Source organism: Hypanus sabinus, chromosome X1, assembly GCF_030144855.1.
Source record: "Hypanus sabinus isolate sHypSab1 chromosome X1, sHypSab1.hap1, whole genome shotgun sequence".
Lineage (NCBI taxonomy): Eukaryota > Metazoa > Chordata > Chondrichthyes > Myliobatiformes > Dasyatidae > Hypanus > Hypanus sabinus.
The window spans coordinates 23,840,725-23,857,482 of NC_082738.1; the positions used below are offsets into that span (position 1 = coordinate 23,840,725).

Below are 16,758 nucleotides of genomic sequence, written 5' to 3' on the forward strand. Positions count from 1 at the left end.
GTTTTTATTTCAGATTTTCAGCATCTGCAGGTTTTTTTTTCAAATTTCACTGCAGACCAACTTTGGCACCATTGTTGATATCATTTAGCAGAGCTTTACGCTGGGGAAAAAGTGCTAACTGAAAAATGAGCATTCTGAGATGTGGTCAAAATGGCTGTACTTCTGGTTACCTGCAGTTTCAAAGTTCCAAATACATTTACTATCAAAGTATGTATACATTATACAACCTTGAAATCCATCTCCTTAGAGCCACAAAACTCAGAAACCCAACAGAACCCAGTAAAGCAAACGAAGACCATCAAACACCCAATACGCAGAGAAGAAAAAACAAATTATGCCAACAATAAAAGTAAGCAAATAGCATTCAGAACTGAAGTTCACCAAAGTGCGTCACAGCTGATTCAGGAGCCCGTTAGTTGCAGACCACAGCAGAGACAAGTAAACCTTGCAAAGCAGAGAGCTGAACGGGCCTATCCCTTGCCTCTAGGCCCTGTCACTCTGACCTTTTCAACCCGGCCTGGCGCTTAACTTGTCCAAACTTCAGGACGTTCCTTGCTCTCGGACCCAAGCCCTGCCGCTTTGATACAGTCTCAGGACCAAGACCCACCGCCTCAATTTGGTTTGTACCCGACCGCACATCCCCGCACTTTTGAGTGTCGTGAAGATATTTTGAGCTCTAGGTTTGAGTAATGAGTCTCACTGGTTATGAGAGATAAGATTACTTTTATTTGTCACATGTACATTGAAACATACAGTGAAATGCATCGTTTTGTATCAAATCTAATCAGTGAGGATTGTTTCGGGCAAGTGTCGCCACGCTTCCAGCACCAATATACCATGCCCAAAATTCACTAACCCTAACCGTATGTGTTTGGAATGTGGGAGGAAACCAGAACACCTGGAAGAAATCCATATGCTCAAGGGGGGAAAGCAGAAACGCCTTACAGACAACAGCAGGGGTGATATGTGGATAGATTTACAAAATATTATAGCCCTATTTTTCTTTAATCCATACGTCACCAATGAGTGTCCACACCAACAAGTAACCTTGCAAAATGATCCAAAATTACTTCTGTCTTACTACTCCATATTAATATTCTATCATAGTGTTGTACATACACACAGTAGCCACTTATTAGGTACCGTCTTGCCATTGAATAAATGTTCGTGGTCTTCTGCTGCTGTGATCCATCCACTTCCAGGTTTGATGTGTTGTGCATTCAGATGCTTTACTGCACACCACTGTTGTAACACCTGGTTATTTCAGTTACTGTCATCTTCCTGTCAGTTTGTCCATTCTCCTCTGATTTCTTTCATTAACAAGGCATTTTTTGCCACAGAACTGCTGCTCACTGGTTGTTTTTTTTTGTTTCTCACACTGTTCTCTGTAAACTCTAGAGACGGTTGTGCATGAAAATATCAGGAGATAAACAGTTTCTGAGATACTCAAACCACCCCGCCTGGCACCGATAATCATTTCACAGGCAAAGTAGCTTAGATCACATTTCTTCCCCATTCTGATGTTTGGTCTGAACAACAATGGAATCTCTTGACCATGGGCTGCATGATTTTATGCATCGAGTTGCTGCCACATGGTAGGCTGATATTTGCAATAATAAGGTGTACGGGAGTACATAATAAACTGGCCACTGAGTGTATATTATGCAAAGCAAGAATCTCAGATGATTAGACAGAACCTTAAATTATTCTTCAAACCACATATTTTAGTAATCTGTAATAGGCAATTGGCAGGAGCCCAAGCACAACCTCTGCAGGCTTTACATGTCTCAATAGCTTCTCTTGCAATAAATTGCCAACAGCAACAGCATGTCTCCCACAAAGGCTATTCTCGCTTTAATGATGCAAAATATGTTAACATGCATCTGGTATACCTCACTTATTTCAACTCATCCACATTACCCATGATATGCAATTAATTAAGCTTTTCCAAGTCAGCTGATACACTCTAGCACAGTGGGACAGCAAGAGAGCAACCACCAGCAGATCCACAAAGTTATGAAGGAAATCCTCAAGTGTGGCAGTACAATTCATATTGCAATTTATGACAATCTCAGTTGGCTCAGCCAACATAACTATGAACACAACAGACTGCAGATGCTAAAATCTGGAGCAGCAAACCATCGGCTGAAGGAACTCAGTGGCTCAAACAGATTCAGTGGGGATATTGGAACTGTCAAAGTTTTGGGTTGAAACTCCGCAAAGTGGAGAGGAGGAGTGGTGGGACAGGCCCAATGGATGATTGGTGGAACAAGGAGAGGTGAAAGATGATGGGTGTATCAAGAGAGGAGAGGGGTGGAGTTGGGAGATAAGAGTTAGGTGGATGATGGATAGAGAGAGACAAATAAAAGGGTAAATGGAGCCAGGTGTGAGGAGAGATGGATGAAGATGGAGACATAAGAAAGTGAACACAAGTAAGAACATAAGATCTGATCTTTGACTTCAAGGGGTGTGGTGGACATGCTCCTGTTTGCATCAAAGATGCTAAGGTTGAGAGGGGTCGAAATTTCAAGTTTCTAGGAGTGAACATCAACAATCATATGTCTAAGTCCAACTATGTTGAAACCATGGGCAAGAAAGCTCACTAGCACTTCTACTTCCTCAGGAATTAATGAAACTTGGCACGTCCCTTTGACCTTCACCAGTTTTTATAGACGCATCATAGACAGCATCCTTTTCAGATGCATCATGGTGTACTATGGCAACTGCTGTGCCCATGACCTCAGGAAACTATGGTGAGTTGTGAACACATCTCAATAAATCACAGAAACTAATCTCCCCTCTATGGACTCTGCACTTATCACTGCATCAGTATAGCAGCCAGCATAATCAAAGATCCCACCCACCCTAGACACTCTCTCATCTTCTTCCCACTCCCCCCCCCCCCAATTAGGCAGATGATACAAATGCTTGAAAGCACAATGCTCAAGGACAGCTTCTATGCCACTTTTATTAGATAATTGAATGGCTCCCTAGTACAATTAGAAGGCTCTTGATGTCACAATCTATCTCCTTGTCTACCTGCACTTGATTTTGAAGACTCATTTCATTTTATATTGAACTATCTCAATGCATTGTTGCACTGAATTGATCTCTATGGATGGTATGAAAAACAAGTTTTTCACTATACCTTAGAAAATGTGACAATAATAAATCAATAATTTATCAATTTACAAAGGCTACCATGGTGGAATCTAATAAGTAAGGAAGGTGATAACGACAATCATTACAGGAGATGTGAAAGGTGATGAGCTAATTTGTATGACACTACTTAGAGCTCTTCAGCTATTCATGAAACAAACACGTACATTAGCTGCACCTTGGAAAGGATATTCCAGCATATTGCTTCATTTTCAGAAACCATTCAGCAGAAATATGAAGCTCATAAATGCAAATTAATGCCAATCACTTCTGTGCCTCAACGTGAAAATGTGAGGATTTTTCATTTGTGCTGTTTAAAATGGGAGATAATTCAAGCATGTTCTGCACTCACTCATGTATTTCAGTCAAATGCAGATCCAAAAACTCCAAAATACCACACTCAAAATCCAAATCAAACTTGTATAACCTGAACTAGCTGCTAAAAAAAAAGGCAGACAAATGAAATAACTATTTTTTTTGATATCTTTCAGTCACGCTCTTGAGTTTCCCACGGAGCTGAAGGTTTGTGGCTGGAACTGAAATTAGCATCAAATGTTATAAAAAATGTACAACATCTACCAGAGAGAAAAAAAAAATCACATGTCTGAAAATTGTCTGAAGTTTACACATTTTCCCCCAAACAAAAACACAATAAAGTCTACAGCTGTTCCACATATTTATAAATTCCAGAAATTGTCCTCCTCCAAGGAATGAAACCTCCAGGATATCGTCTTTTAAAACAAAGTAACCAAAATTTGTTTGCACTGTTAAAACAAGAAAGAGGATGATTTCCAACATTTCCTGAGGTAACTTTAAACACAAAAATACTCTATTTCTGGGTTAATATCTTGCAAGTACAGCTTGCAACAGGATTGCACAATTATGCAAATTTGAAGTGATTTTCTAAATAGTACTGATTTAAAGATGCATGGTTATGTAATGCTGTGTAGCATTCGTGCTGTTTTACTCATTTCTTGGCACATAACACACACAGTAAACAGATGGTCAATAAAAATTAAACAGCTGCTGCTTCATCATACTTGCATAGATAAAGTAATTTATGTCACCATATTGTTTTCTTACTAGCAATAGATAAAGGCAACATTAGGGTAATATTATACATTATATCTCCCAGGAATAAACTAAATAACCTCAAACTTATTTCCAAATTATCTTGCTTTTGCTTCTTTGTGTGTTGTCAAAGGCCTTTATTTAAAAATATAGTGGACTTGGTAAATGTGGATCATTGAGGTATTTTTACACTTATACTTTATTGTGTTTCAGTAGGGAACATTTAATGCAACACCATTGCTTTTACATTCATTGTGAGATGATACAAGAGGTGGCTATTCAGCCCATCAGGTCTGACAGCTGCTTGCACAGCAATCCCATCTGTCCCACTCACTCTCTCTCTCTCTCTGATTTTCCCTGTAGCCCCACAACTTATTATTTTAGAAGTTTCTTTTGCTACCCATCACTTATAGCAACCTTTTAACTTACTACCACATCTCTGGGATGTGGGAGGGAAATGGAGCACTCAAAGGAAACTTAATGCGGTCACAGGGAGAATGGGCAAACTCCACCCAGAATTTCCATGAAGTCCAGAGAAAATAAACATTTGGATTGGGTAAAAGATTGATGGCAAGAAATTTATTTGCATAGTGCTGGCTTTTTCAGCCCTACACCAAAATTTCCAGAATTTTACTTTGGGTGAAGTTTATTGCTCTTTTCACACTTGACTTATCTTCAGTATGGTGGCAGCCGTGGTGGTACCACTAGATAAGCTGCATGTGCGGGGAGTCAGTAGCAGCATAAACCTAGCTAGGGAGACCAAGGAAAGAGACCTCAAAGAGCTCACATCCATAAATCCTGTCCTCATAGATTCTGAAATTAACCTCCCCGAGAAAGACATGTCCTGAGATTAATGTTACAAGGCAGTCCATTCCTCCACTTACTTCCCCGTAACCTATCTTTTCCCACATCCACTGGCTCTCCCTGATTTTACTACCACAAGTTGACATTTGGGACAATTTGCAGCAGGCAATCGACTTCATAGTATCTCTATGGGCTTTGCAAGTAAGAATAGAAAAGTTTTTTTTTAAAAAAGTAGTGTGAGATTGAAAGATGTTGGTGCTTAAAGGACCCAGATGTACTGGTCACAAAAATCAGTATGTATTATAGGTACAGCAAGCAATTTGGAAGACAAATGTATATTTAATGCAAGAAGATTTGAGTACCAAAATTATATAGGGCTCTGGTTGTCTGCACCTGGAATATTGTGTTCCACCCTGCATGTGGAAAGATATACTTGTGACAGAAGGAAGGCAATAAAGGTTAACCTCCTGACGAAGGGTCTCGGCCCAAAACGTCGACTGTTTCTTCCTATAGATGCTGCCTGGCCTGCTGTGTTCCACCAGCAATTTGTGTGTGTTGTTTGAATTTCCAGCATCTGCAGATTTCCTCGTGAAAGGTTAACCTTTATAAAGTTGACTCTTTTCATTAGATGTTGCTGGGTGCTGGAGTTCCTCCGGCATTGTGTGTATTGCTTTGCATTTCCAGCATCTGCAGATTTTCTCATGTTTGTGAAAGGTTAACGAGGTTGATTTCATGAATATGTGGCAGGGCACAGAGTTTGTTTAATGAAGAGAGATTAAGAATCAGAATCAGGTTTAATATCATGTCATGAAAGTTGTTAACTTAGTGGCAGCAGCTGAACCTCCTTCCTGCTGTTATCAACGAGAAGAAGGCATTGTCCTGGGTTATGGGAGTCCTTAATAGTGGATATCACCTTTCTGAAGCACTGCTCTTTGAAGAAGAGTACTCTTTTACTCTACTGACTGCAAAACTTATTACGAAGCCCTCCCTAAAGGTGCTACAAAGGCTCCAGTCTCCCCACTTTGACGATGGACAACCAACTTCGAAAAGTTGCATGGGTTTGATTAAGGAGGCAGATCCTCTTGAGTTTATCAAAATAAGATATGATCTCATTATGACATTCAAAATTCTCACAGGGCTTGACAGGGTCGATGTGGAGTTGATGTTTCCCCTGGCTGGGGTATCTAGATCCAGGAGTCAACAGTCTCAAAGTAAGGAATTGGCCATTTATGATTGAGGTGAGGAAAGATCTCTTCACTTACAGTGTGTACTATGGAAGCTTGGTCACAGTATATTCGAGGCAGAAACTGATAGATTTTTGGATATACTGCAAAAGGTATCAGGGCACACAGGGTGGGTGCAGGAAAGTGGTACTGAAGTAAAAGATCCGACTATCTTAGTGAATGGCAGAGTAGGCACAAAGGGTCCAACGGCCTATCCTTGCTTCTACTTTGTATGCTTTTATATTCTTAGAAAAATATTGCTTACTGAAAAAGCAGAACACGCTATAATCAGGATCTATATATATTTCTGGCAGTTGCCCCGTTTTTGTTCCTCAGTTCAACCTCATGTCAATCTTTCAAGCACATGATCTGGCCTTAGCTGTAATAATTATTTTGGATTGGTTTCATGACAGAAGACACAGAGACCATCTCAATGATAATGTATATTCAAAGGTGACAGAGAGGGAATAACTTAAAATGTTACTATTACTAGAGAAAACTAATAGGGCTAAAAGCTGGCAAGTCCCCTGGACCTGATAACAGGGCATTTATAAAAAGTGAAGACAATCAAGCAGTGCCTGTGTGGTTCTATCATACTTGACAAATTTGCCAGTGTTCTTTGGAGATGTTACCCTTTGCTCAGCCAGTGGAGCTAGCAGATGTAGAGCTTTGGAATTTCAAAAAGTACTTAGTGAGGTATAACATAAAATAAGAGTGCAAGGTTAGGGTAACAGATTGTCAGGTTAATGCTGAATACCTGTCTGTTTTACGAGATTAATAATTAAATCGTTCAAAAGCAAAATGCAGCTGACAATGAGAATTTGAGATAAAACTGAAAACGCCAGATATACCCGGCAGCATTAACGGAGGAGGAAACAGAATTAGCACCTCTGGGTGATGATCTTTCGAAAGATCTGAGGATAGTTAGAGGTAAAATGCGAAATGGGGAGGGGAAGTCAGTACATAGTGAAGGTGTGTGATAGGATAGGGGCCAGAGCAGTTGAAGGTGGAATAGGGCTGTGAGAAAGAGAGGTAAAGGGATTAGTGAATAACACAATGATGCTCTGGAGAAAGAATAAATTGGAGATTAATAAGTATGAAATTACCAGCAGCGAAGGAAAACCTAAAAAGCTAAATGCTGGAAACTGAAGCTCAAAGGCTGCGACTGCTGATTGTTCAGAGTTGCTGAAATCACTGTTAGATCCCATTAATGGTGAATCTTTGGAATTATCTATTCCAGAGGGTTGTGAAGGTTCAGTCAATGAGTTCATTCAGAATAGAAATCAAAAGATTGCAAGATCAACAGAGATAGAGATAGTGCAGAAAATTGAAACAGAGTGCTGTAAATGAGCGGTCATGACCATAATGAGTTGCAGAGCAAGCTTGAAGGGCCAGATAGCCAACTCCTCTCCCATTTCTTTCATTCTTATGTCTGAAAGGCTGTTAATTGCCTACTCAGTAGATGACATGTTGTTCCTTTGTGCTTTGGTGGAACAATGTAGGACAGAGGTAGGAGTAGGAGTGTGATGAACAATTAAGGAAATGGGAAGCTCAGAGTTACAATGGTAGCCTGAACCAATCTGTGTTTCCAGAGTAGAGGTTATGTTGTGAACAACATATGCAGCATACTGAATTGAAAAAAAAAGTGAAAGTAAGTTTATTATCTGCAGGAACTTAAGAGAAAGACCAAGAAATAGGATTAGAGTGGCCAACTGGACCCTGGGACCTACTTTGAATGTTTGGGACCTGGAAAATGGGAAAGGAAGTAGTAAAAGAACAGTGTGGCATCTTCTTTGGTTGCATGGGAAGGGAAATGGTGAAGGAGTAAATCTGTCCCAGAATGCTGAAATGGTAGGAGAGGGGAAGATGCTTCTGGTTCTGGCATTACATTGGAGGTGAGGAGAAGCTGGTGAGATGAAAGGTAAGAACGTGGAGAGTCCTTTGCTAGACAGGGAGTGGAGGTATGTTGTCTCAATTCTGCATACAAGTCATGAAGTGAACAGAATGGAGTTTCAGTCTCATATGCAATTATACCAAAACATCATTGAGGGTAACTGCCTCCACAAATGTGTTGGAATTATCAAGGTTAAAAAAAAGTCAGAAATAGTGGTAGGGCTACATGAATAAAACTGAACTATAGCCCCAAGTTCCTGCTAATAAACTAGCAGTAAGCTGAGGCATCTTGTAAATGATTTATTTATTTCTGCTTGTGTGTTATTTATTGTCAGTGTCTCAAGAGTGAGGAAATAACTGAAGCTGCTAAAATTACATTTACTAAAGACATGAGAAATGTATTTGATTAAGTTGTGCAGTAGCTGGCTTAGAAACGCCTGTTTTGGAAAAGAATTTGGACAACTAATTGAGAGCAATTGCATGTTTGACAGCTTTCCCAAACTATCTAACAATTAGATGTGGTTGATATGAGTGGTTTATAAATTTTTCTTTGCCTGACATGTGATTGACACTTGAGATGCAATACCACAGGTGCAAACTGGACAGCAAAGTAAATTATATAGATAGATACAGCCGAATATAGTACTGGTTGCTACATGTCAAATTTTAGCTGGGCCACAGAATCCATGATTAATTTGCCAAATCAAAGGCAATGAGACAGAAAATCAAAAACAGCAAAATTTCAACCAAAATAAAAAAAAATAACATGAGATCAAGCTACCAATAAAACATTGCTTTCACTGCAAATTTCTGTCAGAAGGCATAAAGCGCAGCCTTATTGTTTATTGTTCACCATCTGTTGATTTTATCTTTCAGCTTTAAGTTCTTTTGAAAGAGTTTGATTATCAACCAGATTTAATTGGGCCAATCTGTACAGGGGTTTTTGTGAGGGAAGGATGCAGGGAAGTTGGGACTTTAGCCAGGGTTCAGGAGCAGTTGAGTTGTGGATGAGATAACAAATCTGTAAGGTGAGAATTGGAAGCCAGGGGCTGTTATGTTGGGAATTTGATGGATTGGTGGGTTAGGAGATCAGTGGATGGGTATTTGGGGCAATGTAGAGGGGTGGTGGGTGTGCAGTGAGGTTTGCAAACTTTTGGGGCAGGGAGAATTTGGTATGGGTTGGATATGATCACGAGCTCAGTGTCAGGGCCACTATGGCTGTGGGGGAGAAAAAACAGCTGGGTGGAGAGCGTGAGGGGCAAGTCAGGGAATAACCTAATGGGAAGCTTTGCGAGCCTGGTTGCCAGTATCTACTCAAACCTACTCAAGGGGATTTCTCTTTCAATCGTGCTGAACCAAGCCTCACAGGTGCTGTGAAAAGTCACCTGCACGAGTGGCTCACAGACCAAAAATTACAGTATTAACTTTTAGATGTGCACCACATGCCACTGGAACCATCCATGTGTTACAGCATCAGATGCACAAAGGACCAGGAGTGCAAATCGAGAATTGTATGCAACTCACAATAATGTTTCTAACCACTCATAGCAGTTTATTTATCTTAGAAATTGGATTGTATAACACTAAGATGTGGGAAAATGCAATCAAACTTCTTGGAAAATCTTTCAATATCAGTTGAACAAAAAATCTTCTATTTCTAATAATACTATGGACATAGTAAATTAAATTTTCATACGTATGAATTGTAAATAACAGATAGCTTAACCTCAAACCACTAACATGGAAGTAGAGCAGTGAGGGAGAATCCACATGATACATTAACTTGACTGACATTCTCACTATAGAGTTGTTTCGTTACATCTGTTGAAACATTTCTTCAGATTACTGCCACTGAATTGGTGTGATGAAGTACCGTACATCATCTTGGAGATCCACTTCTTCTCAAAGCTAATTCTGCATAGATTTTAAGTTTATACACGTTAGACAAGGCTTGATTGACAATTAATATTTTACTTGGAGGAGAGAGAGATCTAATTGCTCAACACCTCTTTAATCTCCTAAGAGAGACTTGACTTAATGGGTTGAGTATTCTCTAGCAGTGAATGTTGTATGTTAGAAAAGTATGCAGGTCCCCATCTGCATCTACTGGACATAGCTCAGCCTTTTTTGATTGGGAGGGGGAAAATTGGTAGGGATTTAGTTTATATAAAGAAAGCAACAAGGTGGAAGCAAGGCATTTATTTATTGCAGGAATTTTACAGGGGAGGAGATAACGGAATAAATGAAAACGGCAGTGTCTGAGTTCTCAAGCTTTACGAAAAAGATGTTTTACCATTGCTTTAATTGTGCAGCTTTCTCTGAACCCAATGTGTCCATGATAGGGGGTTTCTCCCATTCACCAGATTATTGTTCAACTCAGTTGCAAGCTCTACAGGAGAGCAAGATTCAACAGCAGAAAACACAGTACCTCTGTTAACATATTAAACAGTAACATTCTGAGGTGGGATTAATAATTTTCATTTAGAAAGACAATCAACTTGGTGATTGTTGATTTAGAGAAGGCAGTGTCTAACTACCTGAACATTGAGGAAGTAACGAGGATGGTCAATAAGGGGTATGCACAGAAAATGCTGGAGGTCAGGCATTTTCTGACGTCCAGAAAATGAATGGAAAGGGAGTTGATGATTTGGGTCAAGACCTTCATCAGGACTGGAAAGAGGGGGGGGGGGGAAGATGTCAGAATAAAAAGGTGGGGGAGGGGAAGGAGGATAAGCTAGAAGGTGATAGGTGAAGCAAGATGGGTTGGAAAGATAAAGAGCTGGAGAAGGAATCATAGGAGAGAAGTGGACCATGGAAGAAAGGGAAGGAGGAGGGGCACTGGGGGAGATGATAGGCAGGTGAGAAGAGGCAGGTGTAGGATTTTGTAGAGATTTATGGCAAGAATCTTAGGTTTCATCCAGGGCTTCTTGTTGGGAATTCATTTGATGTAGTTTACATATGTTTTAGTAAGCCTATTGACAAGGTCCTGCATGACCACTTGATCAGAAAAGTAAAAATCACACAGGATTCAAAGGAAGTGGAAAGCTAGATACAGTGGTAGAAAAGCAGATGGTAATGGACAAGCAATTTTTAGTGACTAGAAAACTGTGTGCATTGGGGTTCCACAGGGCTCAGTGCTATGTGCCTTGCTTTGTTGTGCTATATAGGGATGAAACAGCACATATTGAAATGAAAACATCTCTTGGTGATCGAATCAAAGAAGATGTAGAGATCACAATGAAATATTATTCGTGAACATACTTGACAGACTGTATACTTGTCTTGCTCTATCCAGAGAAGATGAAGACAATGAGTAAACTCTTTATTAGCATCATTAGGAAGCTTGACCACTGCATGGGGAGGGAGTATGGGGCCAAATATCAGTCAAATGGTGTAGAGGAGGGTAGGGTTTAATGAGTGAAATGGATGGAGTGATCTTTGGTGTGATACATTGTATGTATGCACACATTCATCTGTGGTAAAATGAAGCAGCAGTACTTCTATTGATCTGAAGCTCACTTTGATGCATCTTGTGAGATCATGAAATTTCTTCTGCATTGTTTTGCAGTAGGCATTTTCACGAGTGGTACAGACAACTATTGCCACTTCTTGCCAGTATCCTGAGTGGTGATTGTGGCAGATCTCCATGAGAGGCTGTACTTGTGACTGTGGATAATACTTTCTTATTCTAACATCCAGCAGTTGTTGAAGTTTCAAAATTCTGAGGAATACACATGCGCCTTTTTGTCAAAGCTAGTGATGCTCAATAGCAAACTGTGTAAATGACCAAGATATATTTGTTGCTTTGTACTACGATACACAAAACAAAATTTAATTTTTTAAGTTGATTCAATTGGCCTTGGGAGTTGGGCACTTGGTGATGAGAGAGAATGATCACTAATATTGGACATCAATCAGAAAGGTAAATTATGAGCAGAGTGAGATGATTGTAATTGATGGTTAACGTTGTAACTGAGGAGTACAACTAACTCTAACTCCTGGCATCCTGGTACGTGTGGTAATATAAATTGCTTTGCAATTGCGTGGTGCCAAACAATATTAAATCTGGGAAGGAGGTGACTAAAAATGGGATCATTGCCAGCTCTCAGCTGGGCAGTTTTGTCACAACAGAGGCAAGGTCCTGTTCTGCATTATGGGGGCAAAAAAATACTTACGCTGACTATTAAGAAAATGTTTTTTTTAAATATATAACAAAAAATAACTATGATGTACATGGTAAGATTAATGTGATGGAGGTTACTAATCAAACTCATTTAAAGAGCTGTGTTTCCTCAACTACTATGCACAAAGGGCTCTTTGTTCAGAGTAACAGTCACAGGGCTTTCATTGGACTTCATTGTTACAGCAATTGCAAAAGAAATATCATGTGCAGTTGATCAGTAGAAATTGTGTCTCCCAACTTCATTAAAAACTTCACAAGTTTGAAGTGTAATTACTTACATTCTTTCATCATGCCAATATCTTGGCACCGCTTGAGTCTACATGCTTGGCAGTGCCTTCGATTATCCTTTGTAATTGAACAACTGCCATTAAAGGGACAAGTAAAATGTGCCTTTTTCTTCATGCTTCTCCTACAAAGGGGTGGAGGGGAAACGGAAATAAAAACAAGCTTAATGATCAAGACTATACGTATACAATTACCATAAGGAGACTTAGGACATAGGCCCATTGTATCTGCTTCACTATCCCATCATGGCTGATTTATTATCCTACTCAATCATATTCAAAGTTCAAAGTACATTTATTATCAAAGTATGTATCCCATATACAACCTTGCAATTCCTCCCCGTGCAGGCAGCCATAAAGAAACATGACAGAATCCACAAAAAAAATCCACCCAACAAAGATGAGTAAGTGTATAGATGCAACGCACACAAAATGCTGGAGGAACTCAGCAGGTCAGGCAGCATCTTTGGAAAAGAGCACAGCCGACGTTTCGGGCTGAGACCCTTCTTGAGGATTCAGAAGGAAGGGGGAAACATGCCAGGATAAAAAGGTGGGGTGAGGGGAAACAGGCTAGCTGGGAGGCGATAGGTGAAGGCAGGTGGGTGGGAAAGGTCAAGGGCTGGAGAAGAAAGTATCTGATAGGAGAGGAGAGTGGACCATAGGAAAAAGGGAAGGAGGAGGGGACCCAGAGGAAAGTAATAGGCAAGGTGAGAAGAAATGAAAGGTTAGAGTGGGGGGGGGGGGGGGGAAGAGGAGAAATTTGTTCACCAGAAGGAGAATTCTATATTCATGCCATCAGGTTGGAGGCTACCCAGACAGAATATGAGGTGTTGCTCCTCCACCCTGAGGATGGTCTCATCTTGGCACAAGAGGAGGACATAGATTGACACGTCGAAACAGGAATGGGAATTAAAAAGTTTGGCCACTGGAAATTTCCATGGATGGTGCGGAGGGACTATCACTATTACAGCGGTGGGAAGATGGGATGAGCACAGACGTATGGGAAATGAGCAGATGTGAGTGACAGCAGCATCAATTGTAGAGGGAGGATCAACAAAGACCATCCAACAGCCAGTGTGTGGGAAAAAAAGAGCTAATCATGCAAACAATATATAAAAAAAACAAATAAGACACAACAGAAATGCAGAATCCCCAGTTTATGGCTGTAGTCAGTCCAGGAGCCTGATTGCTGCAGGCCACAGCCATCCCGCTTTCTCCCTGTAACCCTGTAAACAAGAACGTATGCCTTAAATATACCTAATGACTTGGCTGCCACATCGTCTGTGGAAATGAATTCTACAGATTCACATCCCTCTTGCTAAAGAAATTCCTCCTCATCTCTGTTCTAAAGGACATCCTATTTGGAGGCTGTGCCCTCTGGCCATAGACTCCCCACGATAGGTGTCCTATTACAAAGGATAAGCACAGTCCACTTTAATTTACTTTCTAAGAACTGTGACAACTATTTCACAACTAACAAAAACAAAGTGTGAGGTATCAGGAAGCATCATTGTTAAACAAGCTTGTATGCCATAAAACAGCAGGCTGGAAGTAAACAACAACTTCTCACAGACTTCCCAGTCTTAGCTGAGGCATCTGTGGTGAACTATGTGCCTGTCTGGACACGCCCCCTGCTGACTGCTCCTGTGGCTCCTCCCACAGACCCCTGTATAAAAGCGAATGAGGCACTGCTTCTCCCTCAGTCTCCAGGATGTAGTATGGTGGTCACTCACTTCTTGTTCCTTCTTCCAGTCAATAAAAGCCTATATCTCGCCTTATGTCTCAGAGTGAGTTATTGATGGTGCATCAATTTTATTGACTGGAAGTTTTAAAACATGGAAAGCGTTTTACATCCTGAAAGATTGGATTTGGACCCCCAAGACCTTGAAGCAGCTCTTGCCTTTGAACTCTGGCTTGCATGCTTCCAATCATACTTGGAGGAGGTTTGTGCAACTGAACCCGTCGTCATGCACAGAATTCTCTTCTCGAGAGTCACCCCAAAAGTCACTATCTTATCTGTGTGTGGTGAACTACATATACCTGTCTGGACAGGCCCCCTGCTGACTGCTCCTGTGGCTCCTCCCACAGACCTCTGTATAAAGGCGATCAAGGCCTGAGCCCGGCCTCTCAGTCTCCAGGATGTAGTATGGCGGTCACTCACTTCTTGTTCCTTCTTCCAGTCAATAAAAGCCAATATCTCGAGTTTACATCTCAGAGTGAGTTATTGATGGTGCATCAGCATCAAGGGGCAGATGCAATACCACTAGATCTGTTAACACTAGTTCTCCTTGCTTGCTAAGGGAATGACTATTTTCACAAGGACCTGGAGGCCAATATTAAAAGTGCACTGAACTGGAAGATGTACATTTTTACTGTTGTGGTTACTCAAATGAAAGAGTTCAAGAATATTTAGAAAATCATTACTTTAATGCTGCTTTACTTTAGCATCATGTAACAAATTACCATTTCTCCCCCAGAGTAAAATACAATTTTGCCCATTTTTAGATGGCACAAGTCACCTTGGTGTCCTCAATGCAATTTCTGTGTTGGTCAAGCAGAGGATGTTATGCAATGCTCCTTTTGGAAGATTAGCAGGAAACTTTGACCAGATTGTCCCTTCTGGTCAGGAGAACAGTACAGGATTGCCAAAACTTCACAACATTATGTTGGAGCAGGACTCCTGCAAGGTAAACTCTCTTCTTACCTTTTTCCTCACCCAATGTACCCCTTCCATTGTGCTGACCCAGTCTCCAACAATCCCTCAATCCTTGGTTCTTTCTGAGACCCCTTTAGTTCTTGCAACTGCCTGACCTAGCAATTCCGTTACACACAGGCCCCGATCTCCAAAGCCTTATCCACTGACTAATAACCCCTGAACCCTCAGATTCGACCCTTGTCCAGCGCTCCAAACTGCAGCATCATATTCCCCCACCTCCAATCCGCAGGACCCCATTGGTGGATCTGATCTTGGCCCTTGACAATCCTTGCATTCCTTCCACACTTCTCCAGCCCCAATTCGAGGCCCTGAGTCCACTGTACAGATCTTTCCAGAGCCTCTCCTCACCACAACTAAATAGTCTAGCCCAGGGGTCAGCAACCTTTACCACTGAAAGAGCCACTTGGACCCGTTTCCCACAGAAAAGAAAACACTGGGAGCCGCAAAACCTGTTTGACATTTAAAATGAAATAACACTGCATACAACATTTTGTTTTGCCTTTATGCTATGTATAAACAAACTATAATGTGTTGCATTTATGAAATTGATGAACTCCTGCAGAGAAAACGAAATTACATTTCTGCATGCAACAAAAATATTTTGAACTCCGAAAAAAAGACGTTGGGTTGAAGGTTACTTTTAAGTAAAATACTCAACGTCTATTTGAGTCCTTCTTGTATTTATGAAAAATGCCAAACTTAAATTTGCCGCCAGCAGCAAACCAAAAATAACGTCAGCCAGCTGTCAACCTGAAAAATAAAAGGACTATTTCACTGAACAATGAAAACATATGAATATACGTAAAATAATAGGCAATTAAAATATTTATCATACTTGTTCAGGTTGACTCACACCTGACAATGCAGTCGTATTCAGTAGGGATGGATCGATGCTTAGGGGAGTGACCGGGAAGGATAATGTGTTTTTTTCCTCTCTGAACTCACAGAAGCGTTTCCCAAACGATGTTTGCATTGCGATGATTGCAGAATGTAAATACCCCGAATTTATCATGTCGTGACCTTGTTTGAACTCTCTCAAATTGGGGAAGTGAGACAATGTGCCTTTCTGTAAATCTCTGGCAAGCAACGTCAACTTGCGCTCGAATGCCAAAACATCCTCCAACATGTGCAGGGCTGTACGTCCTTACCCCGTTGAAGAGCTGTGTTTAGCGTGTTCAGGTGCGCTGTCATGTCTACCATGAAGTGTAGCTTTTCCAGCCACTCTGGCTGTTCCAGCTCAGGAAAGTTGAGCCCTTTGCTGCCCAGGAAAGTTTTCACTTCTTCCAGACACGCGACAAAGCGTTTCAGCACCTCCCCTCTGGACAGCCAGCGATAAAAACACATTGTAGCGGTGTGCTACACGCAGTCAGTAAACTGCAGTCAAAGATAGCTTTATTCGAACTAAACAGCCTTGCTTTTAAGCCT

The 16,758-nt window shown here is 40.9% G+C and overlaps 1 protein-coding gene across 3 annotated transcripts in view; it reads right to left on the reverse strand.

Annotated features, from left to right (window-relative positions):
- LOC132384700 (vitamin D3 receptor-like) overlaps nt 1-16,758 on the reverse strand; it is a 211,624-nt gene that overhangs the window by 95,885 nt on the left and 98,981 nt on the right. For all 3 annotated transcript variants that reach the window (XM_059956074.1, XM_059956072.1, XM_059956073.1), the window contains exon 4: nt 12,612-12,742. In XM_059956074.1, the coding sequence (XP_059812057.1) occupies nt 12,612-12,742 (131 nt within the window). The remainder of the gene's footprint in view (nt 1-12,611; nt 12,743-16,758) is intronic.